Source organism: Mobula hypostoma, chromosome 16 (genome assembly GCF_963921235.1).
Source record: "Mobula hypostoma chromosome 16, sMobHyp1.1, whole genome shotgun sequence".
Classification (NCBI taxonomy): Eukaryota; Metazoa; Chordata; class Chondrichthyes; order Myliobatiformes; family Myliobatidae; genus Mobula; species Mobula hypostoma.
Window position 1 is genome coordinate 34,243,640 of NC_086112.1, and position 22,055 is coordinate 34,265,694.

A 22,055-nucleotide genomic window follows, 5' to 3' on the forward strand; every position below is an offset into this window, starting at 1 on the left:
AGATTTATTAGAGGTTTAAAAAATTTTGCAAGGCATATATAGAGAAAGCAACTGGTACCTTTTTCCCAGGATTGAAATGTCTAGTACTGAGGTGAGCAAAGAGAATGTGCGAGGCAAGTTTTTGATTTTACACAGAGAGCAGCGGTGGCCTGGAATGCAGTGCCAGGGGTGATGGTAGAGGCAGATAGCATTGGAATGTTTAAGAGACTCTCAGATAGTCACATGAATATGCAAAGAAAGGAAGGATATGGTCAATGCACAGGCAAGAGGAATTCAATTAACTACCACTCATTGGTTCAATTGTTTAGCACCACATTGTGAGCTGAAGGAATGATTTTGTGCTGTACTGTTCTATATTCTACATTCAAACACAAATCAGGTTATCAAGATGGGGGATTGGAACTCCACTTTTTAATCCCACACCCATTCTGATCTCTGTGGTCTTCTGAACTGTTATAATGAGTCTCTATATATAAACTTGAGGAATAATATATCTTCTGTGTGAGCATGTTGTGGCCTTCCAGATTCTATAGCTTCATTAGCTTACTTTTGGTATCATAAATGAGCTTTTGATGCAAGTCAGACTCTATAAAATCAGGTCACTTTTTCTCCTTTCACAGCATGTCATGCCAGGATGTCCTATATTCCTGCATTTCACATGCTTTTGTTTGATTTTCACTCTCTAACTACCTTCATGTCAGAGATACTACCCAATTTTTTCCCTTCTCACTTAACTGCACCATTAACATTTCGATGATCTCAACGACTTATCCTCATGGCCCATACCCCCACATTTTCTTCAACTTAAAAGTAACTCATTTTCAATCTCTTCTGGTTCTACTGAAGGCTCTTCAAATGAAATGTTAACTGTTTCTATTTCTAATTATTTATTGAGATACAGCTCGGAGAAGGCTCATCCGGCCCTCGATTTAATCCTAGCCCAGTCACGGGACAAGTTACAATGACCAATTAACCTACCAACAGGTACATCTCTGGACTGTGGAAGGAACCCATGCGGCCATGGGGAGAAAGTACAAACTACTCAAACAGCGGCATGAATTGAACCCAAGTCGCCTGTACTGTAAAAGTGTTGTGCTAATCACTATACTACCTTATCACCCCACAACACTGCCTGACACGCTGAATGTTGTCAGCATTTTCTGTTTTTTTTATTATAGTACAGTAAGTTTCTTCACCATGATTACTGCCGTATATCAAGGCAGCAGCTCAGTATTTCCTTTCGAAGTCAATTAGAGATGGGTAGTGATGCCTACATCCCCAAACATTAAAACTATAAATAGTTTCTAAATTTAATGTCTGTGATGGCATTAGTATGGATAAATTTGTACAGTTGAAAGGATTATTTATCCTATTAACATTAGGGTGTTTATTAAAACAATTATAAATTGTTACAATTTTCAATAATATACCAAAATTTTAATTAATATAGAATTAATTCATCTAATTGGAAATATTTTGCAGCTGACAATTGCCAATGATCATGTAACACACAGCAAGATAGAAGCAAAAATAATTTTGCAACTTGTTGCTTATAAACCAAGTTGGATGCTTGCTTTTAAATATTTAATACCTTTAAACAATTACTGGATAATATTGTTCACAATAACCTGATGGTCACTGCAAAGTGAAAAATATTCCCTTGTAAGAAACTAGACTCTTGTCAGACAGAAGATTCCTGGCATCGGTGGTGAAACTGGCATTACCCAAATCTGGATAATTTATTTAGGATTTATTCCATTTTTACATCTTAACTGCAGCTTCTGTTCAACAGCATTTAGCAGATGGAAAACAACAGAGCAATACAATGGGCATTCACAACAACATGAATTCATTCAAACATATGGACTCACTTACGTTCAGATGGTAATACAGGTCCTCCAAACATTCGTGATAGACCAACTGCATAGTCACAAATATCTATATATTCCTGAACTTCTCCTACGCCTTCAACGGAAATTTTCCCCATCTCCAACGAAAGCTAAAGAAGTCGACAGAAGAAAAAATTAGAAGGAAATTCAATTATTTGTGGCTGCTATATTAAGCTCTCAGTCATGAATGTTGAGACATCCAATCTGGATGTTATGCAGCAATACATTAATAAAAGTAAAGCAATTCCCTTACAATGTTACAAATCAGCCTCCATAGATACTTCAATTAATGCCTTAAAATAGGTCTTGTAAACTACTGCAAAGCCAATTTTCCTTTCCAATTTTCACACAAACTGTATTTCAGTTAGAAATGTGCAATTCCAACATGTCCTAAAAGAAGGCAGAATCCAAAATGCTTTACAGTCAACGTACTTTCTGAAATGCAGTCATTGCTTTAATAAAGAAAATGTGATAGCTAGTTCGCATAAAGCAGATGAACAGTCAGAAACTTTAAATTCCTTGGCATTATCATTTCAGAGGATCTGTCCAGGGTCTAGTATGCAAGTGCCATTAGAAGGAAGTGCCTCTAGTTTTTTAAAGGTTTGCAAAGATTCAGCATGTATTGTAAAACTTTGACAAATTTCTACAGATGTACGATGGAGAGTATAGTGACTGGTTGCGTCACAGCCTGGTACGGAAGCACCAATGCCCTTGAATGTAGAAGCCTACAAAAAGTAGTTGATGCAGTGCAATCCAGCACAGGTAAAGACCTCCCCACCACTGGGCACATCTACAAGGAGCAGGAAAGCAGCATCCATCATCAAGGATGCCCATCACCCAGCCAATACTCTCTTCTTGCTGCTGCCATCAGGAAGGAGGCACATGAACCTTATGTCCCACACCACCGGGTTCAGGAACAGTTATTACTCCTCAACCACCTGACCCCAAACCAGAGTGTACAACTTCACTCGCCCAACACTGAACTGATTCCACAAGCTATGGTCTCACTTTCAAGGACTCTACAACTCATGTTCTCCATCTTATTTATTATTATTTTGTTTTTCCTATTGTAGGTGCACTATTTGTTGTATTTTGCACAATGGTCGTCCATTTTTGGTTATGCGTAGTTTTTCACTGATCCTATTGTGTTTCTTTTTATCTGAGAATGCCCGCAAGAAAATGAATCTCAGTGGTATTTGGTAACATATACAGTACGTACGCTGATAACAAATTTATTTTGAACTAAGAACTTTGAACTTAGAACTTTAACAAAAAACTAAAAGATATTGGCTCTGTTTTAAAGAATTATGCAGCATTGAAAGAAACACTCCCAATTTTCTTCAAAATCTTCCCTTTCTAATACAAATTTGCACTCACTCAGATTCATCAAACCTACTTTTGACATGTGCATTTTATCAGCAAACCAAGGTAAACAAAGAAAATGTACAACTCCCTTTACATCTCACGTGGTACACTTATGCTATCACAAGTGAAAGAAAATCATAGATACAAGCAGATGCATGGTCAGCGGTGGGAGAACAAAGTAACATCAGATCAAACCTACAAATCACTGAGCTAAACATTAACTACTTCTTTCTTTTCACCTTCTGGTATATGGTATATTCTCTGCATTTTCTGTTTCTATTTCAGCTTTCCAGCTTCTGCAGTCTTTTACTTGTTCTCTGTGCTCCTTATACTAATTAAAGTGAGCATTCGTTCACCAAGAGCAACAACTCTTTATTGGATTCTATACAAATTAAGTTCTTGATTATAATCTGTACTTAGATGATATAGATGGCACACCCCAGGAACTGAACATTTTTTTCCTCTACGATACAAATTCTAAAGATCTGCAATGTCTATAATGAGTTTTTGTAGTCTCAACCCTAACTAAGCAACTACATAAGAATATTATTTCACTCAAAAGTCTGAATTGGTACATCAACCACTTATTACTTTGAAAATGATCTATTTCCTATCATAACTTCATCATAATAATTCATTTCATTTCTCCCCCCCCCCACCCCCAGCTCCATCTCGGATTAAACAATTTTATATACAGTCTCAGCAGCCAACATGATGCTAACCTGCGCTTCCAACCTTGTATTCATCATTTCACTAACACTGCCTTTCTGTAATTTAGAAGAAATCGCAGTTTTTGTTACCTCAATAATCCACCGAGATGAACTAAAGGTCCAAAAGTTAAGTGTACAAATCTCGCAATTAAATCCAGTTAATTAAATAAATGTGGAGCAAAATTACTAGTATTTGTTACAATGAAATTGTTACATGGAGATCTTATCTCCACTTAGGTAAGTTTGTTGTCACCATAATTAATCTTTAACACAAGAGGAGTAGCTATTTACCTCAACAGTTTATCTATTGAAGGTTGATGCAACTTGTGCAGGAAAAGAAATTAAATTCATCTTTAATAAAGCAACAGGAATTTCTAAGGATCCTCCTTTTTTCTATGACATCAAGGAAAACACTGACAAACTTATATGAACAGTTATTTATGCCACTGCAGAGGATGATGTTGCTTCTATATTCTGACAAGATATCCTCAATGGAAATTTTAACTAGTAACTCATTAGCATTCTACAATACTAAAAGACAGACATGCTTAAATTTGTGTCTTTTGTTTAAAACCTCTTCTTCAAATGTAAATATTGGTAAACCCATTCCAGAAATTCCAATTTTTTACTTGTTACTGTTCAGCTTTTGGATTCAGCATTAAACACATAAAAGTGTAGCATTCGTAATTTATAACAAAATGTTAAGGTTAAGAAAAATACGAGCACAAGCTTTCATTTTGTTGTTAAACAGTACCTTGTACATGTCGATCTATATTTGCTTAATAAGAGGTATAGTTACTTTCACTGGCCCCAAAAATTAGTTTTATCCTCATTTTGAAAATACAAAACTACAAGCAGAAATGGCTGACAAACATTTGGCATACTTAAAAAGGCAGTTATACATTTACAGAAAGCTAAGAGAGATGGAGGCTTAGCATTACCTAACTTTAGATTTTATTATTGGGCAATTAATATTCGACATATGAAATTCTGGTTACTGGACCAGGATATACTATCCATTCCTAAATGGGTAGTATTGGAATTACAATCTGTTCAGGGTTTTACACTTGGCTCTATTTTAGGTTCCTCTCTTCCTTTTGATTTGAAACGCCTTAAACAGGTGTCTAACCCGATAGTTAAATATACCTTGCGTATTTGGTTTCAATTCAGAAAATTTTTTGATCTTAATCAATTTGGATTAGCGATTCCTATTTTAGGTAACATATTTTTTCCTCCCTCTTTTACGGATCGTGCTTTTCAAACTTGGAAGACTAAGGGTATTTCACGGTTTTTGGATTTATTTTTAGATGGTTCCCTTATGTCTTTTGAACAATTATCTAATAAATATAACTTATCAAGAATACATTTTTTTAGATATCTACAAGTTAGAAATTTCCTAAGTACTATACTTTCTTCCTTTCCAATGCTTCCTCCTACATACATTTTAGATACTATAATCAACCTTAATCCATGTCAGAAAGGTGCATCAGCTATGATTTATAATATTATTATGAAACTTAGGAAAGCACCATTTGATAAGATTAGGGTAGATTGGGAACAGGAATTGGGGTTTACCATTTCCGTGGATGACTGGGGGCAGATTTTACAATTAGTCAATACTTCCTCTATCTGTGCTAAACATTCCCTAATTCAATTTAAAGTTGTTCATAGAGCACATATGTCCAAAGATAAGTTAGTGCGCTTTTATTCTCATATTAATCCTTTTTGTGATAGATGTCCGGGACAGATAGCCTCTTTAACTCATATGTTTTGGTCTTGCCCTACTTTGGAAACTTTTTGGAGAGACATTTTTAATATTATCTCCAAGGTATTGAATATAGATATCTCTCATCACCCTATTACTGCTATCTTTGGACTACCTAAAATTTCCAGTAATCTTTCCCCTTCAGCCCATAGAATGATTGCATTTCTCACTTTAATGGCGAAAAGATGTATCTTACAACATTGGAAAGAGCTTAATGCTCCAACTACCTTTTTTTGGTTTCCTCAGACGATATTATGCTTGAATCTGGAGAAAATTAAAAGCAATCTTTATGACTCCTCATTTAAATTTGAACAGACTTGGAGATTTTTTATTCAATATTTTCATTTAATGTAATATATACCCTTGTTTTTTTTTACTGTTTTTAATGGAGGTCGGGATTGAGGACGTGATTTTAAGTTTAACTCTGTTTGGTTTCAAGTTAGCCCATTGCTTTGCTTTGCTTTTAGTTAGTTGCACGGTGGGTTTTTTTTGGGGGGGGTTTCCTTTTCTCTATTGATATATATATATATATAAAATTAGTATACTATTATGTTACCTTGGTATATTATGTTTAAATTACATTGTTTGTAGTATTTTTTTTGTATTAATATCTTCTGTAATTTTATTATAGTCTAACCGTGTATTAGTGTCTATATGGCTTACCTTTTTGTATACTTATTTAATAAAAAGATTTAAAAAGAAAAGAAAAAAAAAAGACAGTTGATAACCAATAAAATTCAGATCACTTCATGTATGTTTGGAGTTCTAGATTTCATTCCCTGAGCTTTCTCACCTCAGCTTACTGTTGGGAAAGTTAAGTAAAAATCAAAAGAAAACTGTGGATGCTGGAAGACTGGAAAAACAAGTTTTTAAAAAAGTCCTTAATTGCTCAAACATTTGCTTCCTTGGAAATTCAACCTTGAGTGAACACAATAAATAAAGAATGAAAGCGTAATCTAATATTTTTATATGTTGTATTTGCTTCCCTCTCCTTTATAAAAGGGTTTTTTTTTCTCCCAGTGATAATTCATTGATTAAAAGGTAAAATTAAGATGCAAGGGAGGGAGGGAGGGAACGTTGACTCCGACCATGAGAGGCCTGCGTCGGGCATTTTCATGCCTTACAAGGTGCAGATTGGAAGCCTGTGTGGGGCGCCACTCTCGCAGACACTAGAGTGATGTGTGGTTAAGTGCCTAGCTCAAGGACACAAACATACTGCCACAGCTGAGACTTGAACTAGCGACCTTCAGATCACTAGATGAACGCCTTAACCACTTGGCCACGTACCCAACACAAGATGCAAGGAATTTAGGAAAATTCTATTGACTGGCCTGCTTTACCACTGCCAGATACTCGAAGGTTCAAAGGCTCAAAGGTTCATTTATTATCAAAGTATGTATGCTGTATACATCTCTGAAATTTCTCTTCTCCAGATAGCCATGAAACATGGAAGCCAGTTCAAAGAGCAACAGCAAATCCAACCCCATACAAAAAAATGGCAACAAGATCATCGACCCCAAAATGCCTCTCTCCACACAAAACACTTTGTAAAAGCTTTTGTGACTGAAAGCTAAGATTTTTCAAAAAGAGCTCTAAGTTTTTACACACTTTTCTTGCTTGTCCTAGCTGACCTTTTATGCAAAATGATAAAGCTGAATGATACAAGGCTACTAAAAACGTTAATTACTTGAAATGATGAATTACAAATTTACAAATTATACTTTTCCTAAAAGGAAAATATAAAAATTTCTACTAAATGACACTCACCAGGTTACCCAGCACTTTAAGCTTCTTTCTCAGAGCATCACCGATTTGTCTCACGATCTCTCCTCGTTTTGGTGCTGGAATCTGAACAAGATACAAAAACATAAACTCTGTTTCATTCTCTTAGGCCTGTATTTCAAATGTTAACTGATTGGCACTGAATGATTTTAATTTGAAACAATTATAAGACATTGAAACAAAATAGCAGTTAAAAAGACTAACTACATGCCATAATTTGTTGCATTTATAAAGACAGATTCTGTACTCAAAGTTACTGGAAGTGTAATTGTGCCTGGTATTAAAAATAATATACTTATGCAAAGTGTTTGATTGTGTTCATTACATATTTGTTTGGACCAAACCAAACAAATTCAGGCTATTTTTTTTTCTTGGATTTTGTTTTATTGGTGATTTACTAAAAATATATTAATTCAAAATTTATACGTGGGGGAAAAAGGTTGATTTCTGTCGGAACAAAACTGTAAAAGCAAAATTGGCAGCAAACATAGTTTTAGAGCTCTGCTCTGTCTCCCTCCCACCACCCCCGAGGTTGCATTTCTCTGTAGCCATTTCACCTCACCATGCTGGTTCAGTAATAATTAGATTTCTAAAATGGGTTCTCTGAAAGTGGCAAAAGTGCGTATTTCTTGTAAAGGTATCTGTAACACCTTCAGCTAGGAAACACTAACTTGCATTTATCCTAGGTCGTATGTTAACCTGAAGATCGTAATGTCAACAATCCATTTTAAATCTTTTGTTTTCTTTGCTGCATCTTGTAGAGGTCAAATTCACCAATCCATTCCTACCTAATCCACATGTCCTTCAATTCACTTAATTTCCCAAAATCTATCCATCCATATCTCACGCATGGCCTACCCAACAACTGAACATTCGTGCTCCCCTAGGAACACATTCAATGCAAAATAATTTATGTATCTACCATGCTTTGCTGCCATGGCTAGCAGACTTTTCCTTCAGGTGTTGCAACTAAAATTGGATAAAGTCCTCAAATGTAATCTCACTAAAATTCCGCACAAGTATTACATCATGTTGTTTCGCCTCTACATCTACTTCATTAAAAGAAATGTCAACATACAATTCACCTTCTGAATTGTTCATTTTGCCTGCAGGCTAACTTTGTGAATTAAATTGCTCTGCAGATCAAAACTTACAAGGATGTTATTAAAAAAAATACACTGCTTCTGTTCTTATGACTGAGGGTCCTAACCTCAGTCTCTTCCACATTATACTTGACCTATGAATTTTTCTCTTCTCTTTAACCTATCCATATTTCTTTGCAGGTTTATCAAACCTCCTTGCAGCTTACTTTTCCTATTTATATTGTTAACAATCTGGGATACCTTGCACTTAGTTTTTTTATTCCATTTAATACAGCTGGGCCGGTCGGTAAAGTAGTGGCATCAGCACTGGACTTCGAGGCGGATGTTCCCGAGTTTGAATCTGACCAGGTCCCAAACTAGGCAGCAGCAGTGTCTGCGCAGAAGAAAGGCCTGGCAATCTACTTCTGTATCTTGCCAGGAAAACTCTAAGGGCCACCACAATATCCACAGGGTCACCATGAGTCGACAGCAACTCGATGGCACTCAAAAACATAACCAGCTGAATGTTCATCTATGATCATCACTGCAACCCACCATCATCCAGCCAAAGTAGCTCGATTTACTCCTGCTTCCCACCTTCTGTCCTTTAGCCAATTTTCTGTAGTAATGTATAACCCCCAATTCAGAGACAAAATTTCTGTGGCAAAGTATTAAATTATTCATTCCCTTTTCAAAATCCAGTGACACTGCAGCCAATTTCCTTTACATTAACATTGGATTTACACCTTAATTTCAGAAGTAAAAGGGCAAGTTCAAAGTGCAACTATTGTGCAAGGAGTTAGCTGTTTTCCATGCTGTTTGCACAATGATTTAAAAACTTCTGTAACACTTTAGTGATCAAAACCATCCAATTAAAGTAATCAAATTAACTCAATCTCAAAAATGTGTATTTTTATAAGCCATTCAGTGCAACATAAAAAATGCACACATAAGGTAGAAGTTGAAATATCAAAAGAAATCTTTAAAACACCATACATTTCCTTTCAAAAATAAGAATTCATTTGTTGGGGTAAAAGACATCACAGTCATCCCTGCTTATCCCACAAGGAGAAAGAACTGATTAGAGACCTCTTAAATTTGCATAGTCTTTCAGGGAGTGGTACTCCCAAAATGCTTTGCAGAATGAGATTCCATAATTTAGATGCAACAATATGAAAGGAAGAGCAATGTTTTTCCAAGTATGCACAGAAAGTAATTTGAAAGAGAGCCTGCAATGGTTGTGACCTATGCATTGGCACCCTCTGGCCTTCATAATATCAAAGACTGTGGGTTTATGTGATGTTGTTCTGGTATTTAATGGAAGAGATATTCTAGATGACAAGCAGAACAGCTATTGTAAAATGTAACAAATGGTGGATGAAGAGCCAATCAAGTAGATTGCATGGATCTACTTGGTCGCAACTGTTCAAGTAGAGGGTAAAATATTACATGTCTTAGAGATGGTGGAAAGATTCTGGAAGAACAAAATGCAAGTCACGCAAATAGAACATTCCTTATTTTGAAACACTGACCCCTGGTTCCAGATGTTGTCACGTGGAACTTTAACAATGTCAGGCTGTTAAGTGTCATTTCCCACAATTTTGAAATGTGTGCAGCACAAGTTTAATTGACAGGGATTGACTTTGCAATGTCCACATTTGTTTCTAAGTATATATACAACGTTATCTTTTTTCCCCACAGTTAGTTTGCCAAGTAGGAGTACAACACAATGAAAGGATGTCGCGAGACTGACAATGCATTTGTAAACAAGGATTTAGGTTTCAAACTCAAGCACAACAGGTTCTCCCCAGCATACACGCACCCAATTTATGCACAGCCCATACATATAAACAAGCTTTTGGGAGACCAGTGTCATGGAGTTAGCAGCTGCTGCGGCGCTGTAGGGATCTTCTGCCTTGTGGGAACTCTGCGTGGCACAATTATCAATGTACAATCAGTCTGCAGGAATGGAAACTGGGGAGGACCTGTCTCATGGTTTGTAAATTAGGGAAAGAAATAAATAAATGTTGGCAAGCAGAGCTCTGGATGAACTGGCATTGAATGTAGGATGGATTTTAGAATCTTTTTAACAAAAATCAAACCAGGAAATGTCTTATCCAAGCTTAGGGATAATATTCATACCCAGGACATTGACGGTCAGAAACTAATACATAGAGCTATTAAGCTGTAGTAAACATGAGGAATTCTGCAGATGCTGGAAATTCAAGCAACACACATCAAATTTGCTGGTGAACGCAGCAGGCCAGGCAGCATCTCTAGGAAGAGGTACAGTCGACGTTTCGGGCCGAGACCCTTCATCAGGACTAGTCCTAACAAAGGGTCTCGGCGCGAAACGTCGACTGTACCTCTTCCTAGAGATGCTGCCTGGCCTGCTGCGTTCAGCGGCAACTTTGCTGTGTGGAGCCATAGTAAACTTTTCTTTCAAAGTATTGGTTCAGGACACTTACGTCCGCCCAAATTTCCCATGCTTCTTTCGCTTTTTGTACTGTTTCTTCATAGTCCTCCAAAGTGGCCTAGAATATGACACAGATTAAAGCCAAAAACAAAATGATGTCATCACTGTCCAACAAATTCACAGGAATAGGTTATCAAATAAATTCCAAGACTGAATATATAAAAAGTAATTACCTGCTTTACTCTGGCTATTGGTTCATTATTTGCTGGACAATAGGAAGTGACAACCTGTGGTAAAGCAGAGCAGAGAAATTTCATTACTCACCATTACACTCTCAGAGTCAACTTCATCCAAATAAATTTCACCTTTAATGTATTAATCACTGGAAAGAATTTCAGAAAAGGCACAAAATAATGATGGAGTAAGGACAAAGGCTTTCAGGCATCTTTCAAGTTTATTGTCACTCAACCATGCAGGTGTTTACCGCCAAATGAAATAACGTTCCTCAGGACCAAGGTGCACATCACAGTACATAACAAGAAGTAATATTACCACACATCAATTAACAGACAGTAAGGTGCACTTACAACACAAGTTCAAAAAATAAACAGTATAACACTTCATATGTGATGATACCTGGGTGGAGGGAGGGAGTTCAGTAGTCTCACAGCCTGGAAACAGCAGCTGTCTTCCATCTGAACAATCCTTGCCATAATGCAATGATGCCACCTGCCCAATGGTCGGGGGGGGGGGTTGCAGGGCAGAAAGTTTGTTGGATGTATGGGAGGGTTAATTGGCAATGCTAAGGGCCCTGTGTATGGAGCACTCCTGATAAATATCTCCAATAGGTGGAAGAGAAACCCTGCCCGATGATCCCCTCTTCACAATCCTTTGAAGGGTCTTACAGTCAGAAGCCTTGCCATTCCTGTACAAGACTGTGTTGCAGCTGTTCAGCACACTCAATGGTGCTCCTGTAAAAACTGGTTAGAATGAGGCCTCAATCTCTTCAGAAAGTGGAGACGCTGCTGTACTTTCTTGACTAAAAGGTGAGACTGACTGTTATGTGCACTCTCTGAATCTTGCTCTCCTTACTCTCTCCTTGGATAAACTGTTTATGTACAGTGAGGAGGGGCCAGTTTGCACCTTCCTAAAGTCCACAATTATCTCTTTAGTCTTGTCCATGTTGAGACTCAAGTTATGTTACCAAGCCAGTCTACCTCCGCTCCGTACGCCATCTGATAATCGTTGCTGATGAGACCAACCACTGTTGTGTCATCAGCGAACTTGAATTGATTTGAAATGGTTCTAGCTGTACAATCATGTGCCAGCAGTGTGAATGACAGTGAGCCGAGCATGCTGCCCCAGGGGAGACAAGCCGGTGCTTAGCTCAAGGGAGCTAGAGATGTTGCTGCCAACACGGACAGACTACAGTCTTTCTATCAAGAAAAACAAGATTCAGTTACAGACAGAGGTGTTGACACATGAAGGCAGTTTACCCACCAGCTTTGGAGGGGTGATCCTATTAAACACTGAGCTAAAATCGCAAACAGCATCCTGGTGTAACGCTCAGCTATATTGGCTCGTATTTATCTAGGAGAAACCCTGTCCGCCACCCACCTCGTCTCCCAGTTACGTTGGTTGCTGTACAACTGCTACCTGATTCAGCTTCAAACATCAATCATCAGCCAGCACACAATGTACGTTTTACCAATTACACTTTATAGATATTACTAAGTTAACAGAAGTTCAATACAAAAAAGGAATGGAAAAGGCGCCAGACTTATCAAAGTTCAATGTCTTCGTGCATGTTGGAGCTCGGGGACCTCTTCGGGACTACCCTGACCCCATCGACTCGCAGCTCGGGACCACCCGGAATGATCGATCTGAGCTTACCCCACGTCCGTCGTCCTCAGGGTCTCTCCTCCGACTCCACGCCAAAACCCCCTGGTTCCCAGCCATATGAGACAGCATATCACCCCGAGAAAGAATAACATGGACACTCATTGGTTCATAGTACTCTGCTATCTGTATTAACCCAAGCAAAGTGCTAGCTAGAGACCTTCTCAGCATTTAACATAACAAAGAAGCCATTTTAATTACCATACACAGAAACATAAAAGAAACCCCTTACACTGGTGTAGGAGGCAGCAATTTTCCCAGATGGGACAACAACTAACATGCAAAAAAAACAATAAACTGTGCAATTAGAAAAGTTAAAAAAAAATAAATTAATAAGCAACAAATATTAAGAAAGTGAGATAAAAAGTCCTTGAAACTGAGTCTACAATATGTGGGAATGGTTCAGTGATGAAGCATCACAGCCATCCATTATGTTAGGTTTTGCTTTGTAGGAAGTAATGGCCTTCAAACCCTGCCAGAGATGGTGTGCAACCGATTCCATGTCTAGCCTCAATCAGAATTGATATTTTGCCCTTAAAATAGCCTTCCATTGGTTGTACCTACACTTCTTGTATAGTTCTGGATCACCAGTCTTGAATTCCGCAGATCGAGCTCTCAACAGGCTATTGGTCTAAGCATGTTCTCAAAGGCACACACTCATCCACACAGGTTTTGATAAGTCGGTGATAATTGTGGCCTACTCATTCAGACTCAAAGATGAATCCCTGAATATTGTCCAGTCTACCAACGCAAAGCAGGCCTAAGCACTCCTCCACCTCCCTTGACCATACATTCTTTGTCCTCACCACTAGTGGTATGGTCTTCAGACTCTGCCAGTACCTGAAGTAAAGCCAGGTGATCAGACATCCCAAACTGAGTGTGTGATGGCATGGTGGCTTGATGGTGGAACAGGTTGAGTACCCCTTATCTGAAATTTCAAAATCCAAAAGCCTCCGAAATCTGAATTATTTTTCAGTGCTGACATGATGTCAGAAATGGAAAATTCCACAAATTTCTGAGAAGTGACCTCATATATGTAATGAACAGAAGTTAAAGAAAAATAGAAAAAAACTGCATAAAGCAAAACATGAAGATTCCGATTATGTATCGTCAGTGTCAGAGTGAACATATTCCGCTTAGCTGTACGCTGATCCTGAAACAAGCAAAGATCTATCACAACAAATTGTGAATATTCAGCAAGCAGGTCGCAGAAATTTAAGAAAAGGTAAGGCATTAAATTTTTAAAGCATCCGAACATGAAAATCTAGCACCAGACCAAGTCTACAATGTTTGTTATTGTATCTTACCTTAAAAAAAATGAAATACAGAGAAATGTAACCTTTTAAACAAAACATGACATTGTAGGCGGAGACTGAAAGCCTGCCATTGTTGGTTGTTATTCAACAGCTGATACAGGTATTTTCTCCCGATGCTGCTGTGCTGTTTTACCCTGCGCACACTACATTTTCATATTAATGGTATGTAATAATTTTTACTGTCCAGTGCATATGTGTGATGAACAATACAAGACAAAGATTGCTTACTAGTAGCACATAAATTCATTTGGAAATGATGGCAATCCCAAGCTTTGGATATATTACAAAATCCAAAAAAAGCAAAAAATCCAAAACACTTCCAGCCCCAAGCATTTTGGATAAGGGGTACTTAACCTGTATAACAGTTGTCAACTGTGTGGATTCCTCTGGCCCTACTCTTGACTTCATAATCTACCATGTCTTGGCCCTTCCACCTGATTGCCTACCTGCACTGTACTCTCTGTGATAATATATTCTGCATTCTGCTATCATTTTTACATTGTTCTATCTCAATGTCTTTATATTTTGAAATAATCTGCATTGCTCTGTGTAAATGTATCTGCAGCCTTGATGTCTTTATGAATATTTAGCTTTTGTAAAATGTAATGTGCTTTGCCAGTTTGTTGATTTATTTGGACAGAAGGCTTGCAAGCAGGAGGTGTGATTTATAGTGGTGTGTGTATGTGGTACAGCAGATTAAATGGAAGGGAGTGTTTTGACAACAAAGAAACAGCTGTTATGGGGGGGTGGAGAATTGGAAGAAACCTAAAAAAGACAAATGAGACAGATGTAGATAAGGAAGGAATGCAATTATGGGATGGAACAACCTCAAAAGACATGAAGTTGATGAACTACTGGACTTTGTAAATGTATAAAAATGGTTTGTTTGAGCTGTAAGATGAAAATACCTTCTAACGACTTGATATATGGAGGTAGACTTTCCCTTGCAAGTAAATAAATGCACTTATAATTTGATCCACTCTGAATTTTGTTGTAATTTATTACAGTACATTAGAAGACCCAGCTGAACAGTACACCACAGCTTGCAAAACTAACTTTATTCACGGTATCTCAGTGTACATGACAATAATAAATCAATTCCAATTCCAAACCATGCCACCAACGTACAACAAACACCACAAGATAAAGCACTGAAATGCAGTTGTTCTAGGATATCTTAGTTAGGGTGATAAAGAGCATTGTAGCATCAATGCATAGTTTGAGGTAGAGCATAGGAGCCAGCAATGCAGGTCCTTGGGGTTTTGCAACCAGACTGGGGCAAGAGGTCAATAATCAAAAGGGGCAAGCTGAACTTCAAGGTTCATCAATGGGGTTTGTGAAACTTTAACTTATATTGATAGAAGAATGGGGATGATCATGCAGAAGTAGAAAAAAGGAATAAGATATATGAAGGCTGCATAAACATAGAGAACAAAGTAACAATCTATCACCAGGACCATGAGGAATATAAAGACATTATAATTATATATGTAAACACAAAATGTGGCAATTAATATTGATAGACTACAAGCACAAATAGCCCCATGGAAATGTGAGGTAGTGGCAATAAGGCTTGGAAGTGGAGAAGGGAGCTCAGTATTCAGAGATGTAAGAAAAAGGGGGAAAAAAACTGAAGTACGGTGGAAGTTTGATTAAAATCATTGTCACATTAAAAGAAAGGATTTATGAAAAGTGACAAGGACAGCATCCACTAGGTTAGAGCCAAAAAGTAAAAAGGGCATGATCATTCCCCAGCTTATTCCAAAGGCCCACAAGAGAGGGAAATAGAGAAACAAATCACAGAATTGCAGATAAGGTACAAGAAGTACAAAATGGTAATTTTGGCTACTTTAGTTAACCAGATATTGACTGGGGTCATGTTACATTGGAGAGAGAGAGATAGTTAGAAATGTTTTTAGGAGAATTTCCTTGACTAGTAGATTTTTTTTTTGCACACTAGCAAGAAGGGATTGCCAGGAATGTTGTTCAGGACTGAGGTTGTTCAAAGAAAAGGTCGACACAAGGGCACTTTGGCAAAAGTTATCTGCATACTATAAACTAGTAATCGAGAAGAATTAGGAATATTGTAAAAACTAACTTATTAACTTCGATAAGAAGTGACCTAGCTAAGTTAAAAACAAATCAAAGATTAACAGAGACATCTAACAAATCATCAGTGGGAGATCTTTAATGATATATTTCAGCACAATCCTACAAGAGGGAAAGTTATGGCAACTGCAGCCAGGGACACTTGGCTGATGAGGGAGATGGAAAATAGGAAGAAACAAAGGAGGGCGGGACAGATGGATGTCAAGCAAATCCTTCAAGCCAGAACCAGTCTAAGCAGCAAGATTACTGGAAGAAAATAAAGCTGATAACTACAGTATGCAAGAATAGAATGGCAGTTAACATAGAAGTAAACCCAAAAATCTCACCAACGTGCAAGGAGGTATTATAAAGTTGCTGATATGCAACCACACCCAGGTGGTGATTCCATGCCTTTGCACTCTACGGAACAAACAATATGTCGAGTATCCTCCATGACAGTGTGCATGGCAATAAGTTTTTTCTCACTTCCAAGCAATGCCTTCAAGATGACTTCTGGTGGCAAGCATCAGAAGCACTGCTCTGCAGGAGTTGCCCGTCTTTTTGAAGACCATTACAGAGTCTGGGCTGTGGTCGCCTCCAGTCAGAATACCACCTTGCCAGGGAAGGGTGGTGCTCTGGCTGCCAGGGAGATCAGATGAAGGGACAAACCACAAGGTATAGGAATGAACTGCATGCCGCTAGGACTCACAGCCAAAGCATCCAGCTGCCCTGACACAATATGCATTGACAGGGTGTGAGTGTAGGGCACACAATTGGAATTGCTCATGGGACCCAGATCCTAAAACTCTCCTCAGGAGCCAGTCCTTCATAACAGGAGGGTATCTGAGATAGGTCCACTGTAGTTTTTGTAGAGGCCGCTTCTGGACTTCCTTGCCTCATCTGCCTACCAGACGGGACATTCCAAACATTCCAGTCCCCCAGTGGAAGTCCCTCTACAATATGATCCTTTCTCCTCCTCCACTCCCCCCCCCCTTACATCAGAAGGCTGGGGCAAAGAAAGTTGCATAGAGCAATGTCAGGCAATAGTTGTTAAGCAGGTTCACGGTTTCCCAAGGCTGGCTGCTATTTCTGGGGCATGGAGGAGTCCAATCATGAAAGGGTGCAGCCCCTTTCTGAGTAGATGAAGGGATTGCTCAAGTTTCCACTGCGCCACAGCACTCTCCTGACAGGAGAGGAGGAGGACAGGCCTAACAGGGGACCTTTTTGTCAGATGCCCCTGATTCTGGCTCACGTCCGCCATCACAAATCCAGGCTGCAGGCCAAGGAGGGCACTGCCCCAACCAAACGCTTACCCCTCATTGAGGATAGTCATGCTTGGATGTCCCTGAACGGAGAGCAGGTAGTGTCTAGTGGCTATCCGTGAGTGCCTGAGGGGCTGCAATCAATCCTGAATAAGAATTATTGTATTTTAGTTTGAGGTATATTTGTAACCACCAAGTTGAGAATGTTGTAAATATAATGTATATGTTAACATTTTAATGACAAACCTACACTTTAATGTGCTTTTGCCATGAATATCGAATAGTTCTAAGTGATTCAAATTTCCTATTCATAAACCAAAAATGCTAATGGTACTCTAACCATTAATCCGAGTATTTACGGCATATGGCAATTTTTAAACGCAAGGGGAACCAAACACTCGGTTAGCTGACTTTCACACTTACAGCAACATCGGTATCTCACAGGATATTTATCCTATTTAATTAAGATTTTTAGATAAAACATTTATGTTGAGAGCACACATTATTAATTGGCTGCAAATTAAAGCTAACTACTAATATAAAACTAACTTGATTTGAAGGTGGAGTCCCGATTCGAACAGTAGACTAAAATATGCGCTTCGAAATGTTGCTTACTTGCTGCACTAATTGGAGTTTTGGTGAAGGAGGGGGCGGGTTGGTACAAAAATCACATTATTAAAGTTTCGTGGGAGATTGCACAAAGCAGAAGAAAAATACCGTTCCAAATCAGCAAACTATTTAGTCGTTCTGAGATTGCCGTGTGCCCTTTCTAATTATAGCCACCCCACTCGGTTTGTGCATGTCGCAGCGCAAACTGGCTGCCCTGCTTACCTCGCCTTTCCCACCCCAGCTCCCGTTAAACACGCCGTGGTTGTCTTCCTTCAGGCCCAGTTCTTTCAACCAGCTGTAGCTGGGCTGCTGAATGAGAAGGCTGGACATGGCCGCGGACGATCTCCAGTCCCAGAAAGCCTTTCTTCGCAGCAGAGGCCAGGCTAAGGACAGCGTCACTCGCTGCATCGTTATGGTAGACACACGCACGGCAGACGGGGAAGGACTCGCTGGAACTAAAGCCAAATCCCTACGCCGGAAACTATGATTGGTGGAAGCGAGTACCACCCATCCACAGGCAAGACGTACGGCGCGCAAAATTCAGAAAACGGCCGGAATTTGGTTGATAATAGTTCCAGTTAAAGTATAATAGTTCAGCTCCATATAATTCGCTTCTCGGCCTTTTGGCTAAGATCAAGTGTAGTATCTGTTCTCATCAGACCAGAAGGCGGAGGAGAAGAGTTCGAGCTGACGCAGGGGTGGATCCTAATGCTGATTGGCCTCCAATCTAACACCCCATACCAGCGAAGACAGCAGTGAGGAAGATGGCAGCAGCGAGCAGTGCATCTGCTCGAGGCCTGGGTATCAAGAGCACTGTCAGGCTGACAGTGCGAGACCGGAACGGGGGCACCGGCTTCACCCGAGAGACCTTCATCTGGAAGGTCTTGATGGAATGCGGCGGATTTACGCCCGACGACATCTACTGCGTCCAGGACTTCGCAGGTTTCTTCGATGTCACTTTCCGGCAGGCTGCAGGGTGGCAGAAGCTGTACCAGCAGCTTCAACTGAAGGGGACAGAGGCGCCGCTGTCGCTGCTGAAAGCGCAGGCCCTCTTTGCAATGGCTACGCAACAGGAACGGACAATCACGGTGCACATGTTCAACCCGCACGTACCAGTGATGGATGTCCTTACATTCCTCGCTCGGTATGTGGAGAGCGTAGGAACACCAGCGGATGTGAAGGACGGACTGGGAATCTGGACCAGCAAACAGCAGGTCAAGGTGAAGCTGAGGTTGGATTCCAACGGCGGTGTCATCCACCCCCCCTCCGTCTTCGCCATCGGAGGGAACCGAGGGTACACGGTGTACGCGGGGCAACCCAGGGTGTGCCGAAACTGCGGAAAGGCAGGGCACATCGCAGCCCAATGCAGGGTGGTGATGTGCAAGAACTATAAAACCGAAGGCCACCCGACGAAAGACTGCACACAGGCCAAGTCCTGCAACCTTTGTGGACAGGCTGGCCACCTGTACAGAGCCTGCCCGAGGCGTGGGGGCACCTACGCACAGGCGACCAGGGGAGGTGCTGGCCCTGAAAGGGCCCAGGCAGTTTCGGACGTACCCGCAGCGCTGCAGACGAGGCACCAGACAGGACGGACGATGAAACCAGGGAGGAAGGTGCAAGCACCCCAAGACCTGCCACCCCACTGCAGACCCTCCAGGACCAGGCAAACGACGAGCAGGAGTCCATGGAGGAGGGGAGAGCTGAGGTGGAAACGGAATGGAAGGTCGTGAAACGGAAAAAGACCCAAAAGGCGGCGGCCAAGCAACAGAAGGCAGAGCAACACAAGAAAAGGGCAGGGAACCACACAGCCTCTGGTACCCTGTCCTCTTCAGAGGAGGAAGGAGTTGGGGGAGGCCAGCAGCCCCGGCGGAAGAAGCGGCTGGCAGAACAGGTGGAGAGGAGGAGAGAGGAGGGAGAAAGTCTGCTGGCCACCCCCCAAGTACAGGAGGCGGAGAGCAGCAGACACACAGAGCTCCGGGAATCCGGGAGCAGAGCCACGGCTGGCACCCAGCAGCCAGAAGGGGAAGCAGCCCAGGAAGTCAACAACCCCCCAGGCCCAGAACCAGAATGGCCACACACGGAGGAGTACTACCAGCAGTACCTGAGCCCACAGAAGGTGGAAAACGTCACAAAGGCGGTGGGAATGAAGGCTCAGGATGGCAAGGGTGAGGACGGAGAGCAGCCAAAATAAAAGACTTACAATGATGGCAGACCTTAAATTGGTGTGCTTGAATGTGCGAAGTTTGAAGAGTACTGGGCGATGCGTCAGCACGCTCCAGTACCTGGACACTGTAAAGACCGACGTGACCTTCCTCCAGGAGTGTGGACTACCACATCTCCGTAACTACCGGAGGTAGTTTGTCTGTGTGGTCGGGGGGCAACGATTGTCGCGCTTCCGGCCTGGGGATTCTGCTGCGGGGAGGCAACTTCTCAATCACCCAAGTTAAAGAGGTGGTTGCGGGGCGCCTCCTGGTAGCAGACGTCAAATACCGGGGCACTCCGCTCCGGCTGATCAACGTGTACGCCTCCCCCGTGCGAAGCGAGCGGCTGGCCGTCTTCGAGCAGCTCCCACAGCTGCTGGTGACGTCCCAGCCGGTCGTTCTGACCGGAGACTACCACTGCACCATTGATGCAGCTGGAGGACCCGGCAGTGCTGACAGCAGGCTGGACAGTACCTCCAGACTCCTGATGGAAACGGTAAAGACAGCCAAGCTGCGCGACACCTTTGGCACCCCCACAGGTGGAGCACAGCCGCAAGCCACCTGGACACGATCGGACGGCTCAGCCCGCTCCCGGATCGACTTCCTCTTCCTGTCTGAGTCCCTCACGGTCAGGTCCACCGACGTCACGCCGGTGTTCTTCTCTGACCACTGCCTTCCGAGAGCCACCTGTCACTTATGGGAGGACCAGAAGGCAGGCAGGGGGACTTGGAAGCTGAACGTGAAGCTGCTGACCCCAGAGAACATCGAGGAACTAGAGAGGGAAAGCCTTCTTTGATTCCCCGGTTCACTGGTGGGAAGCCACCAAGAAGAACATTAAGAGGTTCTTCATCCGCAAGGGTATCCAGAAGGCAAGGCAGGAGCAGAGGGAACTGCGTAAACTCCAGACAGAGTTGCAGCAACTTCTCCTTCTGCAGTTGAAGGGGGTGGATGTCGGGGAGGAATTGCGAGAGGTGAAGGACTGGCAAGCCCAGCACCTCGCCGCCGAATCCTTCAAGATCATCTTCCGATCAAGGGTCCAAACCGTGGAGCAGGACGAGACGTGCTCACGCTTCTTCTTCCAAAAGGTGCACGGGGGAGCTCTGTGATTCACAACCTTAAGGAAGAGGACGGCTCAGTCGCGTCCTCGCAGACTGACATACTGAGGATCTGCAAGTCCTTCTATGCCGGTCTGTACGACGAAAAGGCCACAGAATCCACAGCCTCCCGCAACTTCCTGTCGTCTATTACGCAGGTCTTAGACGACGGCAAGCGGGAGAGTCTGGATCAGCCACTGACCCTGGACGAGCTGACAGGCTCCATCCGTTCCTTTGGGTCGGGTAAGACTCCCGGAAGCGACGGCTTACCGGCTGAGTTGTACTCGGCTCTGTGGAACTGGATGGGCCCAGACCTGCTGGAAGTGTACAACGCTATGCTTCTGGCCGGCAGTATGTCTGAGTCCATGAGGAAGGGCATCATCACCCTCATCTACAAGCAGAGGGGGGAAAGAGAGGACATTAGAAATTGGAGACCCATCTCTCTCCTGAATGTGGACTACAAGGTCCTGTCCAAGGCTATCGCCAACAGGGTCAAGTCTGCTCTGGGACAGGTGATCCACCCAGACCAAACCTGTGCTGTACCAGGCAGGAAGATCTCAGACAGCCTCGCGATGCT

At 41.6% G+C, this 22,055-nt stretch overlaps 1 protein-coding gene and 1 pseudogene across 1 annotated transcript in view; one reads left to right on the forward strand and one right to left on the reverse strand.

The window, feature by feature from the left end:
- aldh7a1 (aldehyde dehydrogenase 7 family, member A1) overlaps positions 1-18,801 on the reverse strand; it is a 46,787-nt gene extending 27,986 nt beyond the window's left edge. Inside the window, exons 1-5 of the mRNA XM_063068734.1 lie at positions 18,406-18,801; positions 11,243-11,296; positions 11,062-11,127; positions 7,497-7,577; positions 1,876-1,999 (exon numbers count right to left, since the gene is read on the reverse strand). Coding sequence (XP_062924804.1) covers positions 1,876-1,999; positions 7,497-7,577; positions 11,062-11,127; positions 11,243-11,296; positions 18,406-18,591 — 511 coding nt within the window. The 5' untranslated portion in view covers positions 18,592-18,801. The remainder of the gene's footprint in view (positions 1-1,875; positions 2,000-7,496; positions 7,578-11,061; positions 11,128-11,242; positions 11,297-18,405) is intronic.
- Positions 18,791-18,922, forward strand: LOC134357652 (U2 spliceosomal RNA; annotated as a pseudogene).
- Positions 18,923-22,055: the final 3,133 nt, after the last annotated feature.